Raw genomic sequence first — 12,851 nt, forward strand, 5'->3', positions numbered from 1 at the left:
AAATAAGAATAAGAATTTGTTTGTGACACACTCAAAAATTGGACCAACCCTTTTTTGATTTCTTTCCCCCTTTTTTTTCTGGTAGATAAATCACACCTTTTTTTATATTTTTTTCTCTCTTTTTCTCTTATTTTTTTTATTACCATGTCAACTTCTTTATCAAGCATACTCAGTAAATCAAAACAAGCGTTACTAAAACTCAATAACTCAACCGAAGATGGGGATTATTACTTTGAGAAAGGCAACAATTATTTATTTGGCAGACAGGGCTACACTATCGATCCCTTCACTGCTGTCTACTATTACAGAAAAGCCATGAACAGTTTCTCACACACAAAAGCAGAAGGCACCATTGGTTTCTGCTACGAGTTTGGCTTGGGTGTTCCTAAGGACTTTTGTCAAGCAGAAAAATATTACTTGTCAGCTGCACACAAATCAAATGATGGACTCTCGATGGCTCGCCTTGCTTTCTTGAGAAAATACGGCCGACCCAATGTCAAGATTGATCGAGTCGAAGCTGAAATGTGGGCAGAAAAAGTCAAGGGCTGTCCGCATGCTGTGGATTGGATCGTGGAAGCAGCCACGCAAGACCTCGATCCCTGTGCTCAGTACGCTCTGGGTGTATGTTATCATGATGGTGTGGGCATGCCTAAAGATGAAAACGCTGCTTTTCGTTGGTACAAAGCAAGTGCAGAACAAGGCAACGCTCGTGGTCAAGGCATCCTTGGGTACTGTTATGGTGAAGGTTTTGGTGTAGAAAAAGATGAACAGGTTGCTATGCATTGGTACCGATTGGCCGCTGCACAAGGTGAGACAGTGGCTATTTATAACGTCGGCTATTGTTATGAAGACGGCATCGGAGTCGAAAAAGATGTCCAAGAGGCCGTCAAGTGGTATACGCTCTCTGCTGAACAAGGCAATGCATTTGCCCAGAACTCGCTGGGGTATTGTTATGAAGATGGGATTGGTGTCCAGCAGGATTTTGAAAAAGCAACCCACTGGTACAAAAAGTCTGCTTACCAGGGCTACCCCTGGGCTGAGTGTAATTTAGGTTACTGCTATCAGAACGGCATTGGTGTAGAAAAGAACGATGCTTTGGGCGCTCATTGGTACAAAAAAGCTGCACTTCAAGGCCATGCAAGAGCTCAACATAACCTCGGCTTTTGTTATCAAAATGGTATTGGTGTGAATCGAAATGAAGAAGAAGCTGTCAAGTGGTACAGACGATCAGCAGAGAGAGGCAATATTTTTGCATATCATTCATTAGGCTATTGCTATCAGAACGGGATTGGTGTGGAGGTCAATGAACAAGAAGCTGTTTTTTGGTACTACCTTAGTGCTGAAGAAAATCATGCACCTGCCCAACTCTCTCTCGGCTATTGTTATCGTAATGGAATTGGCGTGCCTAAAAACGAACGTGAAGCTGTCAAGTGGTTTAGACAAAGTGCTGAACAAGGCAATGCTCTGGCTCAAAACTCTCTTGGTTTTTGTTATGAAGAAGGATTAGGTGTCAAGAAAGATGCATCAAGGGCAGTGTATTGGTATCACAAATCGGCACGTCAAAACAACCCATGGGCCCAGTGTAACCTTGGGTTCTGTTATGCAAATGGTATCGGTGTTGAACAACATAATTCAAAAGCAGTTTATTGGTATCGCCAAGCGGCTGCACAGAACCATGCACGCGCACTTGATAAGTTGGGCCTTCATTTACAGTCTGGATTAGGTGTGGAAAGAGATTTAGACATGGCCTTTCATTTATTTTCGCGTGCTGCTGAACAAGATCATGTTGCTGCTCAGTATCATTTGGCGAATTGTTATGAAAAGGGTTTGGGTGTCGCTGTTGACCTTCGTCAAGCCACCGTTTGGTTTGAACGTGCTGCTATGGGTAAGTTTGAACTTATTACGCTTTGAGTCTCATTTTTTTTTTGTAGCTGGTTGCCGTAGTTCGCATGAACGATTAAGACGATTGTTAGTGAGAGTGTGTTTGATTTCACCTGGTTCCATGCCATCTTCTATAAGTGATGATGATTTGATTTGTTCAGGATTCATCAGTGGACACAGTGCGCCGGCCGCATAATAGCCTGATTATTTATAAAGGAGTCATATATCTACTTATTACATATCATATTCCCCTCTTCCTACTCCTCCTTCTCTTTGTCTAGTTTATGCTATACATGATTGTACTAATAAACAAAAAAAAAAAAAGAAATAGAATATGTGTAGTCTATTTTTCTCCTTTTTTTTCATATTTAATTAAAATTGACAGCTTGATCTCCTTAAATTTTACCGAGGAGAAAGAGTGTATTCTCCTGTTTGGTCTTTATTGATCTCACTTTAAGATATGGAGCTCCATAATGAAACCTGATTGGACATATTTAGCTTGACATGTATTTCAGGTACACTCTTTGAGAGGATCAACCAAAATCCGAGAAGGGGCCATTTTCGGATAAAGGGTTATCCTTGTCTAGGAGTTTCAATTTGCTATTTTCTTGGATGATGAAACAATCTTTGGGTCCGTTTCAATCCGATCTGCTATCGTTTTTGATAAGCAATTATGTTAAATCTCTGCTTTTCTGGCCTTGCTTGTCTTATTTCGCTCTCGGGTTATCTTGATAAACACTTTACATAAAAAGAAAAAAAGAAAATATATCCCAAAAGACTGGATCCGTAAACCGAATTGGCCAATCAGTGCTTCGTAGAGCATTGACGTTGAACGGCTAACTGTTTAAGCCGATGCAGCACCTATATAAAAAAGAGCCATTGCTCTTGTTATTTTTTTTGTTTTGTTTTTTTTGTCTCTCTATTCAATATGGTTTCTTTTAAATTACCTTTCTTTCAACACAAAAAAGTGTGTCAAGAAGACAAGATGTCTACCGCAAGTACATTAGCACCGATACCATCCAAACAACACTTAAACACATCCAAGTATACAAATGACCCTATGCGTATAACAAATCGTCCTGACATTGTTGGTTATTACTATGATCCTATGAGTTGTTCTCCAAGTGGCTCTGTTGGCTATGATGTTACAAACACGGGTGCCTAATCAATATCACTATGCTATACCTTTATTTTAGACTCTTTACTTGCATTACTCTAATAAATTTCTATTTTATCAAGATTTGATCTTTGTACAACCTTAATTTCGACTGACAATAAGCTTACATGAATTGATCCTATTGAAGCAAAGCCACACATGTATGTCATCATTAAACAAACATGCATGTATAGTCACCTGCAATCATAAAACATGTCTCAAGTTATTTATTGAACAAAAAAAAAAAAAAAAAAAAAAAAAAAAAAAAACATCGAGCCATTCTGATGCTTTTATTTGAATTCCACAATATATGCTTGATATAATAGTTACACAAACAAGGAAATCTTTCCAAATATGTATTGGTCTTTTTAATGAAGATACATTAGTAGAAAGAAACAATGTTTGATGCTGAGCTAGAGTTGCATGTTAATACTAAGAAGCTCCGCATAGATCGTATCAAGCGACTAGGAGAGTCAGTAAATGCAAAGTATCATGTTTATATCCAAAAGCGCCTACCGTTTCTCTCTGCTCTTTTTTACGCTCCTAATTCAAGAGAGTCTGTCTAAGCAGTAGTACGAGATAAATTGTGCTTTTGTGCAGCCATGTTCAATGTATTCTTGCATTTCAAAAAAAAAAAAGATGCTGTTTTTTTTCTTGATTCAAAAAAGCTTACATTGAAATGTGTATATGCAATACTCATATCAAACTAAGCCTCTTACTGTTGTTTATATGATGAATCTATTTTCAGAAAGCAGGAAGATGAGCTATCTGTAGTGGCTGTCTGCCTTTTGTCCTCATGAAAAATCACACCCAAGCAAAGACAATATATTTTTCAAAAAGTTGATTGTATTACCATAGCTTTGAATAAAAAACATAAGAAGTCAAAGACATTAGTTCTTGATCTCATAATTATTTTGAAAATACCGCACACCTTAATCAACTGTTTTTGAAGAGAGCAGCCAATGACTGCCCCCTCCTCCATCATTCTGACGGCATCTGTCAATGCCTTGGATAGCTTCACGTACAGTAACTAGTTATATTTCTAGTAGGTATGATTTTCCCTATGAATCTTGAGTGACTGATTGTGCCAATTTTTGCAAATGAAGTCTTGATAAGAACTCGCTGTTTGTTCCTGGATTGTTTTCCCATTAGCTGAGCTCTTTCTGTTCTGAATTGATAACCCCAGAATACAATATTTGTGATCAACTTGGCCTTTAGTCGAGAGAAGAACTGCAGCAAATATGATGCGCTACCATGACTTGAATCATGCCATTGAAAATGATCGATGCTGGTCCATACAGATAAATCAACTGATAGATTGATCCAAGCTATCCGTGATGCAGAAAATTGAGCTGCTCTGGTTAAAGTAGAGTGTTAAAAGAAACGAATTAGATTTTCCTGCCTAGAAGCTATGTTCTAAACCAACTAAGCATGGGCAAGGTTCTTTTCGTTTTCTCTAATAAACCTTGTTCACAGTCCCATTTGCCATTTGTCTTGATCCGTCTGATTTATCATCTGACAGCAACATTATACGTAGTAAACAAACTTTTTTTTTTCTTTTTTCATTTTTTTTTTTCATGTTTCATTCCTACTTTATACTGATTTCTTTAGTGGCCACCAGTATTGTCTTTGGGGACCAACTTGTATTTCAGAACGATGCACAGACAAGCCTGATAAAGCCTTTTACATATGAATGGACGCAGTTACTAGAACAATTTCACAATACACTTGGAAACAGAACAAAAGACGACTCAAGTTGCTTGTTTCCCATGCCTTCATTTGACTGTCCGCCTTTTGTATGGGACGACGCTATTCTCGATCGCGACGCTTATCACCTTCGACCTCACGTAAAAACACATAGAGAAAGAGTGAGATAGAATATTGACGCATGAATAGGACATTAAATCAGTGGTTGCGATTGGTGACTCGATCACGGCAGGATTTGGCATGATTTCAGGTGAGTTTACAATTTGATTTGATTGTCACTCAATGTTCTGGGTGGGTGGGGGGTTGATAGGAAGACCACCTTTTTCAACTGTATTGGAATATAGAGGCAAAGTGTTTTCAGCGGGTGGAGATAAAGGAGAATACACGATTCCTAATTTTTTATCTGTCTATTCACATCAAAAGGGTTCTTCAAAAGGTGCTACTTTGCCTCTTTCTCGAGGAAAACAGTTGAACAATGCAGTAAGTCACGTTGCACAGACTTGAATGGCTGAATTTCTTTTAGGTCAGTGGAGCAAAGACACAAGACTTGAATGATGAAATGACAAGATTGATCAAGCATATCAACAGGGAATACAAGGACATCAAGCATGAGTGGAAGTTGATCACACTCTTTATTGGTGCAAATAATGTCTGTATGCTATGTGAACCACCTCTGAGTCAATTGCCTGGATTGGCCAGTGCTGATATCTTTGAGGAGAATGTGCGTAACGTACTCGAGAGAATAAGAACTGAAGTCGGGAAATCCTTTGTGAACCTCGTGGCACTATTTAATGTAATACACACAGACTTAAATCCCGATTTTATTAAGTTGTTATTTTTAGGTCTCTAGTGTCTATGAAGCATCCAGAGGAGATCCTTATTGTCAAATGGTCTTGGATCCTTCACATCTTATGATTTGTTCTTGTATTCAAGGGGATGAAAAACAAAGAAGAGGTATTTTCTTTTTTTTTTAAAAAAAAAAGTCAAGTAGAATGCATATATTGATACAATCTCTTTAATATATATATATAGCGGCAGACAGGGTTGTCAAAGAATACAATGCAAGACTCGAGAAACTAGAGAAAGAGTTTAAATATAAAGATGTTATGCAATTGGGTGTCAGCTATCAACCAGGATTTACTGATTTCCCTGTATCCAAATACAAACAGGCCTATTTTAGCGGAATTGACTGGTATAAGAGAACATAAATCACATTTTCAATTAACTTTTTTAACAATAGCTTTCATCCAAATAAGTGTGGCAACCAGGTGATGGCAACACTTTTATGGAACGTAAGTATACAATCTATGGTGGATCTCTCCCTTTGCTAAGCATAAAATAGAATATGTTCTCAACACCATCTGAAAAAAGAAAGCCAATGGATGTCGAATCACTACAGTTTAAATGTCCAAGTCCACAAAGACCTTATATTCAATAATATAATAAAATTTTATTGCGCGACGTTTCACTAACCTGTAGAATCCGTATATAAACTGAACATCGTGTTTAAGCTCTTTTCTTTTTTTATTCTTTTTCATGTTTCGCTCAAAGAGATCCAATACATTCCCTTCTACACCTCAATCTTCCCTCTCTTCAGGCAATGCTTCTATTCAGATAGCCCAAACAGTAGAAGATAACTACTATTCTGAATTCAATGAAGATGAAATTATTGACTTGCAAGCACCTCAAAAAAATGATTCAGATGAATTGACGATTGAATCCATGTCAGCTGTTATTGCTGCTGCTGTTCAACTGTCTTCTGCAGGAGGACAACCTTCTTCACTTTCATTAGGCAGTGCATCCATCTTACAACCATTTTCTAAACTTGAAAAGAAGCAGCGCCGATTTTCTCTGTTCTCTTGGAAAAAGCCTGCACAGACATCAACATCTCCTGTTTCGCCTACCACACCTTCTACACCTGGATTGGAGCACTCACATTCTCTTGAATCTTGTATTTCCTCCAATGCTGAAGAGGAAGAAGAAGATGCTCATACACCACGCAATTCATCCTCTTCTGCTGTCATTGTGGACGATGGTCGTGACGAACTTGTCTATCGTGGTATTCAGATCAAAGAAATCAAAACTACATTAAAGCCATTGGTTATTTCAGATGAAGTGCGTAACCCAATGCCTCAAGTAAAGCTTGAGAGACCTGGCTTTGCTCGTATCAATTATTAAGTCATTGTTATTTATATACATATTTTTATATTATACCTTTTTTTATCTGCTTATGGTTGATCATTGTACATCTAAATAAATCCTTTCTCTCTCTCTCTCTCTCTCTTTTTTTTTTTTTTTTTTTTTTTTTTTTTTTTTTGTTCTGCCACACACCAATTGACATATTGAAGTTAGCTTGTGTACGACCCTGATGTAAAATACAACATGGCCGGGAAGCTCACTTTGGAGCATCAGAAATGATTAGAATTATGTATTAGACACTGCAGTTTTCAGTTGTTGTTTTTGAAAAAAAAAAACAAAATTAATTCTGTAGCTCTACTCATGGCTTTCCATATAAAAGAGCCATGTTTTCTATCTATTGTTAGATACAGAACCTAAATCTCTATCAGAATAAAACATTTGACATTGTCACCATTAAAACCCAGCGTCTCACCTCGCCAAATGCTTTTGGTCATGAATTATGCAAATCAAGGTCTTTTTCTTTACCGTATACAGGATAAAGACATTCCCGTTTAAGGGTTATGTGTATAGAGTCGATATATGCTTATCTAAACTATTCAAAGCCCCTCCTCCCACTTTATTATATATTTAAACAGATGGACATTCAATTGCAAAACGTAGAAAGAAGTAAAACAAAAAAATCATTCGATTTAATAGCTTTTTTTAAAAGCATTCTGTTTCTTTATAGTTTAGCATCCCTTCTTCTTCTAAGTGAGTAAGCCAATATGCATAATACGAAGCATGGCTTAAAACAAGAAAATCTTTGTGTGACTCGACCATTTTTCTTTTTTTCTTTATATAATGATATCACTTCGAGACATATTGAAGGCCATCACACAGTCTGTACGTAACGCGACGCCTGAATCAGAAGGTCAAGCAGCACTAGACGTGATTGAACAATATATCGATGAGCAAACAAGTGCCAATATTGGCGATGTAGCTACTACACTTGCTCATATCGATCCAGCATCTGTTGACAAACTCTCACAAGAACTTGTTCATCTGTACGAAACCACCATGATCACACCTACTATTCTATGCAAACCCGATAAACAAAACGCACAACACTTTATTCTGCTAAGTTGCTTGCGCGCCTTATTGCCTATCTTACGACCCAATAAGATATTTGATGATTGGTGGTACTTGTTACAGCCCATATTGACATTAGCTTCCTATACCAATCAAGTCAAGAAAGAGACACGCTTAATTGTGTCTGACGCATTGATTATGGAGCAAGAATTGGCTCGACAACACCATTCAGAATGCGTCTATTTTTATCGTATTGTGGACATGTATCTTGATTGGGCCGAAAATCAACATGCTCGACAACCCACTGTACCAGAAACAGACGAGGAAGCAACAAGTCAGTCGCACCAAGTCTTATTGGACTTGGAACAAGATGAATGGTCTAAAAACTTGACAACCATTTTGTTATCTGTGGGTGCTTCCGAGACAAAAGTAAGTGGATGTGGTTAGACATCTTGTGTGTTCACTTCTTGTTAGCAATTCTTTTTGCTGTTGAACAAGTATTTTTTATCAAGCAAACATCGATTACAGATTGTGTATTTATTAAGTGAATTTATGCGAAGAAGGGTAATTTTACCAGACAAGAAAACGTAGACAGTAATTGACTGATATACTAGAGAACACATTTGCATGAAATTCTTGATACCCCTTTATTTGAATCCATGCTGAAATCACTCATGTACGATAATTCAACAACACTGATTGCTATTTCAGTCACAAATCTGATCATGTTGTTACCCCGTATGTGTACTTCTTTACCTCGCTTTTTACCACAATTGTTCTATATCTTTGCCAGAGCCATTTGTTGGGATCAGTTACGAGACTTGAGAAAGAAACAGACCACAAACATGTACACACGCATAGTAGAAGATGGATGGGACTGTGTTGGTATGAACCCAAGAAGAAAATGACATTTTTTGATATTCATGTTTTCTAGACTATACCTTTTCAAAACTATCAGCACCTCCTTCGAATCCTCAAACGGGTGCTTTCTTTACATCTCTCTATGGTCTTTATCCTTGTAACTTTCTCAAGTTTCTGTATAAACCTTATGTTTATTTCAAACAGAATGAATTCAAAATACCAGAAGAATTTGATGAAGATACCTTTAAAGCCAGGACAATTGTAAGTATAGCCCGCCATAAAAAAAAAAATAACATGCATTGATTTCATTAGCCTCAAGTGACACGGCATATGCTTCATCCTAATCTAGTAGTCATGGACGCACAAACTGAATTGACCGACAAGACACGCTGGATGAAAATGGAGCCACCAGATGTGATTGCACAAATCATGAGTCTGGACTTGACTAATGCTGCTTCTCGAGTTGCTTTTTCACATGATGAAAAGAAACAACAACAGGATCTTCTGGATGAAGATTTATGGGTCGATAAACCCAAAGAAGTCATACAACAACAGACTGTGCCAGAACCATCTAAGCCAAGCATGGTCTCAAACATCGTCACATTACACAAAGCATTAAAGAGTGGAGCAGAAGTGCTTGTGGATAAAGATATCTGGGATGCTTCTTTACCTATGGAAATACAAGACAACCATGAACATGCATCTCCAGCACAAGACATGTCGAATGAAACTAAATTGCTTGTAGCTGCTTTAAAGAGAGAAGTGTTGTTATTGAGAAACGAACTCAATTTTGAATTGTTCTTGAAGCAACAGCATTTGCAACACATTGGTAGACTACATCGAGAACATGTACTTGATACTTCTGTTGAAGCAGAAAGACAGCAACTTTACAATACAACACGTATGCTTAAGGCCCAATTAAACCAGACCACACTCGCATTTGAAAAACTGAAAGCAGAATCAGCCTTGACAAAGCAAAAGCATATCAAATGGGAAGATGAACAGTCTGTCAAGTTACGCAATTATCGCGAACAACGTAAAGAATGGCAGAGTCAAATGGCCCGCACAGAGCATCAAGTGAGTGATTATGAAAAGCAGTTGAATGAACAACGCGTACAATTGGACCAAGCTCGTCAGCGTATATTTGAACTAGAAAATGAGCTCAAGACATTGGAGCCTGTATTGAATAGTGCAACAGAGAATGAGCATCGTGTTAAGCAGTTAACACAACAAATGCTGTTATGGGAATCCAACATGTCTCATATGGAAGAGCAGAAACGATATATCAAGGGATTGCTTTCTCAGTGGTGGAGTATGGAAGAGTTAGTAGCTAGTCTCCAGACAGAGAACCGAAGACTTCAAGAAGATCAAATGTAAGGCAAGTCAAAATACATATAGATCACTAAAGGCACAAATAGCCATAAAGAAGAAAATCTAGAGAAACTTAGGGTACAATTGACAGATTGTCAATCCAAATTGGAAGGCTTCAAGACATTCAGTCATGACTATGGTTCAACAGAAATAGATCACTTAAAAGATACACTTGAAGAACACAAGAAACGCTTAGAAGCACTTGAGGTAAGCACAGATACACATATGCTTTACTTATTATATTAGATTGAGAAACTGGAATGGGAAGCACAAAAAGAAACCTTTGTGCATAAAGAAATACTTGTTTAAAATAAAGCATTTGATGCTTGAATAAGCACACCTTTTGATTCCAATTGATCTAATGTGACTTGCCATTGTTTTGCATCCACAGGCTTGGTACAATCCTTGACTAATACTGTCTTGAATCCAAATTTGATAGAGTCTAAGCAAGTGAATTTAACGCAAAAGTCTGTTGCTAATCCAACAATATAGACAGTATCGACAAAATGTTGATAAAGTATCTTGGCTAATGTAGTTATTTCGTTGTATTGGTTATCAGCAAACCCACTGTACGAATCTACATATGAATTCATGCCTTTCTGTACAATGCAATCAATGGTTTTTAGGTCTAAACTCTCTGAAAATGCTGCACCAGAAGAGTGTTGCTATACATACATATATCAGCATGGTACTATCAGCATTGCTCCCTTTTTTTTCTTACTACACAATGATCTGGCCACATTACTTGTTTTATGATCTGACCTTCATATTCAATTTGCTTCACATCAAATACGTTCACATCATCATGATTAGAAGCAAAACTGATGTGATTTTGTGGATGCCAGTCCTAGTTGACATTAACACTTGAGATGCATAATAATGACTTGCCTGAGTTGCAATCACTAAACCGTCCTTTTGCTTTATCTGTCTTATCAGATGAAGGACAGGTTTCAAAATACTGTTTGAATCAGGTACAGCAAGCGATCCTCCTTCTAGGAAGTCATTTTGAATATCCACAAGAATAAGAGCAACCTTTTCAGACATGATGATAAAATCAAAAGGGAAACGCGCTTTTTATTTTCATTCTTTTTTTTTCATAATGGAAACACAGGCTTTTTTCACAGAGAGTAGAGATATTCTTGACGCTCATGTAAGAACCATTTGATTCAGGAAATAAACTTATGGATCTTGTTTAGCATGATAGACGCGAGCGGATCATTAAAGTATCAAGGTAGATCAGTCAACAATCGTCCCTTTTATATATATATATATATATGTAACATACGTGTGTAGAGATATTACAGCACAAAGTAAAAAGATGATATTTGCACTCCATAGGTAAAAGAAGGTCATTCAATGTATGACTTATGGTGATAATATTTAGAGCTGTTCAAGGGAACAAGAAATACAAAGAAGTCGACCAAAAACAAGCAGAAATATTGAACTTGTTCAAGAAACTGTCTGAGGATATTCAAGGCACAAACTATCATAGGCAAGTGGTTGCATTGTAATAATGTACATTGATGTTTTATTTATCAGATATTCGAGGAGTTTCTCAGGTGGTTTTGAAGAATTTGTAAATAGCTATTTTTGTATGTATGAGTTGATTGATGATTTCTAGATTGAAGCTGTTGCCTTTTATCATTTTATATTACATAAACAAGTGATCACTAAAGAGCAAATCAATAATTACTTTAAAGATGAGCAAGGCAAGATGGTAATGTTCAAGAAAAAAAAAAAAAACTCGATTCACTAACTATTTTCTCAGTGGATTCAGGTCAAGCATGAAGATTATGTAACATTTGGCACAAAAAGAGAAAAATACTTATTTGACATAGATTTTGGGTTTAGCTGATTTTACGGGTGAATTAATGAGACATGCTATTCAAATCGTCTCTTCAGGAAAACATGAAGAGGCTTTGGATATCTGTATTTTATTAAGAAAGATTGATCTTGGTATACTTCCTTTTTTTATATGTTTTCTCTCACTGACACATCCTAATAGATTTTGAAGTCGTGGCGACATTATACATGCCACAATTGAACAAAAAGTTGGGTGCATTAAAGTCCAGTATTAAAAAAGTAGAACAAGGTATGCAAATAATAATAATAATAACAATAAGATATATGTGAGTATTCTCATACAAGGCAGCTGTGTATAACTTCAAGTTGAGAGGCAGTGAATATCCCAGGGAAATGTACTTGTCAATTATCAAAAATCATCAAGAGCAAGAGCAATCACAAGAGCAAATCGAATACTAGGAACTATTGCTGTCATTTGAGAGTGGTTGTTGAAGAATAAATCATCAAATACATTTATGGCCCATATGGTTCGTATAAAGTAAAGAGCATTTGCATTGTTATACTTGATTATTGACAATAAAAATTATCTATTATTGTATTCTGAATGTATGCAGTTTTTTTTTTTTTTAGCTTCAACGTCTGATATTGTGATTTATGACTTGAATGCTTTATCCCATACTCTTTGTTTGAAATGATTCACAAACAATGCTAACAAGGATCAATTGAGTATTGTCAGATGTATATGTAAAAGTTGATGCATTAAAGATGGCTATGATGGTAAGCCAGAGAGCAAGTATTGGTTTGATTTCTTCGAACAGAGGGCATGAAGTTTAAGAGTTACATGTCCACTTTCGTTGTGTTTCTC

At 36.8% G+C, this 12,851-nt stretch overlaps 6 protein-coding genes across 6 annotated transcripts; 5 read left to right on the forward strand and 1 right to left on the reverse strand.

Moving 5' to 3' along the window:
* The first annotated feature begins 70 nt into the window (after positions 1 to 70).
* B0P05DRAFT_525949 (uncharacterized protein) lies at positions 71 to 2,272 on the forward strand. The gene has a single exon (XM_051576377.1). It carries the CDS (start codon positions 145 to 147, stop codon positions 1,909 to 1,911), a length of 1,767 nt encoding a protein of 588 aa, XP_051438817.1. The 5' UTR covers positions 71 to 144; the 3' UTR covers positions 1,912 to 2,272.
* A 594-nt stretch (positions 2,273 to 2,866) lies between these two features.
* B0P05DRAFT_583613 (uncharacterized protein) lies at positions 2,867 to 6,182 on the forward strand (the record flags this gene model as incomplete). Its single annotated transcript, XM_051582262.1, has 9 exons — positions 2,867 to 3,038; positions 4,649 to 4,884; positions 4,934 to 4,994; positions 5,055 to 5,224; positions 5,268 to 5,537; positions 5,587 to 5,698; positions 5,777 to 5,936; positions 5,985 to 6,036; positions 6,087 to 6,182. The coding sequence occupies 9 exons, from the start codon at positions 2,867 to 2,869 to the stop codon at positions 6,180 to 6,182; spliced, it is 1,329 nt and encodes a 442-aa protein (XP_051438818.1).
* Positions 6,183 to 6,466: 284 nt separating this feature from the next.
* Positions 6,467 to 6,922, forward strand: B0P05DRAFT_462702 (uncharacterized protein; the record flags this gene model as incomplete). The annotated part of the gene is made up of 1 exon (XM_051574130.1): positions 6,467 to 6,922. One exon carries the CDS (start codon positions 6,467 to 6,469, stop codon positions 6,920 to 6,922), a length of 456 nt encoding a protein of 151 aa, XP_051438819.1.
* Positions 6,923 to 7,302: 380 nt separating this feature from the next.
* B0P05DRAFT_525966 (Hamartin protein-domain-containing protein) lies at positions 7,303 to 10,485 on the forward strand. Its single transcript, XM_051576378.1, has 6 exons — positions 7,303 to 8,380; positions 8,426 to 8,515; positions 8,566 to 8,836; positions 8,886 to 9,073; positions 9,125 to 10,185; positions 10,231 to 10,485. The coding sequence occupies exons 1-6, from the start codon at positions 7,724 to 7,726 to the stop codon at positions 10,427 to 10,429; spliced, it is 2,466 nt and encodes an 821-aa protein (XP_051438820.1). The 5' UTR covers positions 7,303 to 7,723; the 3' UTR covers positions 10,430 to 10,485.
* B0P05DRAFT_525971 (nicotinamidase) lies at positions 10,486 to 11,497 on the reverse strand (the record flags this gene model as incomplete). Its single annotated transcript, XM_051576379.1, has 4 exons — positions 11,477 to 11,497; positions 11,072 to 11,414; positions 10,905 to 11,030; positions 10,486 to 10,848 (listed from the first exon to the last, which is right to left on the reverse strand). Exons 2-4 carry the CDS (start codon positions 11,225 to 11,227, stop codon positions 10,489 to 10,491), a joined length of 642 nt encoding a protein of 213 aa, XP_051438821.1. The 5' UTR covers positions 11,228 to 11,414; positions 11,477 to 11,497.
* B0P05DRAFT_225459 (Translin) lies at positions 11,139 to 12,591 on the forward strand. The gene is made up of 10 exons (XM_051573269.1): positions 11,139 to 11,333; positions 11,380 to 11,414; positions 11,477 to 11,521; positions 11,568 to 11,675; positions 11,723 to 11,759; positions 11,805 to 11,900; positions 11,952 to 11,978; positions 12,022 to 12,139; positions 12,189 to 12,275; positions 12,336 to 12,591. The coding sequence occupies exons 1-10, from the start codon at positions 11,226 to 11,228 to the stop codon at positions 12,443 to 12,445; spliced, it is 771 nt and encodes a 256-aa protein (XP_051438822.1). The 5' UTR covers positions 11,139 to 11,225; the 3' UTR covers positions 12,446 to 12,591.
* The last annotated feature ends 260 nt before the right edge of the window (positions 12,592 to 12,851 follow it).

The sequence above is a fragment of the Gilbertella persicaria genome (genome assembly GCF_025201335.1).
Source record: "Gilbertella persicaria strain CBS 190.32 chromosome Unknown B0P05scaffold_4, whole genome shotgun sequence".
Taxonomy (NCBI): domain Eukaryota; kingdom Fungi; phylum Mucoromycota; class Mucoromycetes; order Mucorales; family Choanephoraceae; genus Gilbertella; species Gilbertella persicaria.

What these genes read in the sequence shown, in the direction of transcription:
- B0P05DRAFT_525949 (XM_051576377.1), top strand. Translation starts at nt 145, where the DNA reads ATGTCAACTTCTTTATCAAGCATACTCAGTAAATCAAAACAAGCGTTA.
- B0P05DRAFT_525966 (XM_051576378.1), top strand. Translation starts at nt 7,724, where the DNA reads ATGATATCACTTCGAGACATATTGAAGGCCATCACACAGTCTGTACGT. An exon ending in GTGAATTTATGCGAAGAAGG is followed by an intron (nt 8,516 to 8,565) that starts GTAATTTTACCA and finishes CTGATATACTAG; the next exon opens with AGAACACATTTGCATGAAAT. An exon ending in AGACTTCAAGAAGATCAAAT is followed by an intron (nt 10,186 to 10,230) that starts GTAAGGCAAGTC and finishes AGGCACAAATAG; the next exon opens with CCATAAAGAAGAAAATCTAG.
- B0P05DRAFT_225459 (XM_051573269.1), top strand. Translation starts at nt 11,226, where the DNA reads ATGATGATAAAATCAAAAGGGAAACGCGCTTTTTATTTTCATTCTTTT. An exon ending in ATGATATTTGCACTCCATAG is followed by an intron (nt 11,522 to 11,567) that starts GTAAAAGAAGGT and finishes GATAATATTTAG; the next exon opens with AGCTGTTCAAGGGAACAAGA. An exon ending in ATTAAGAAAGATTGATCTTG is followed by an intron (nt 12,140 to 12,188) that starts GTATACTTCCTT and finishes ACATCCTAATAG; the next exon opens with ATTTTGAAGTCGTGGCGACA.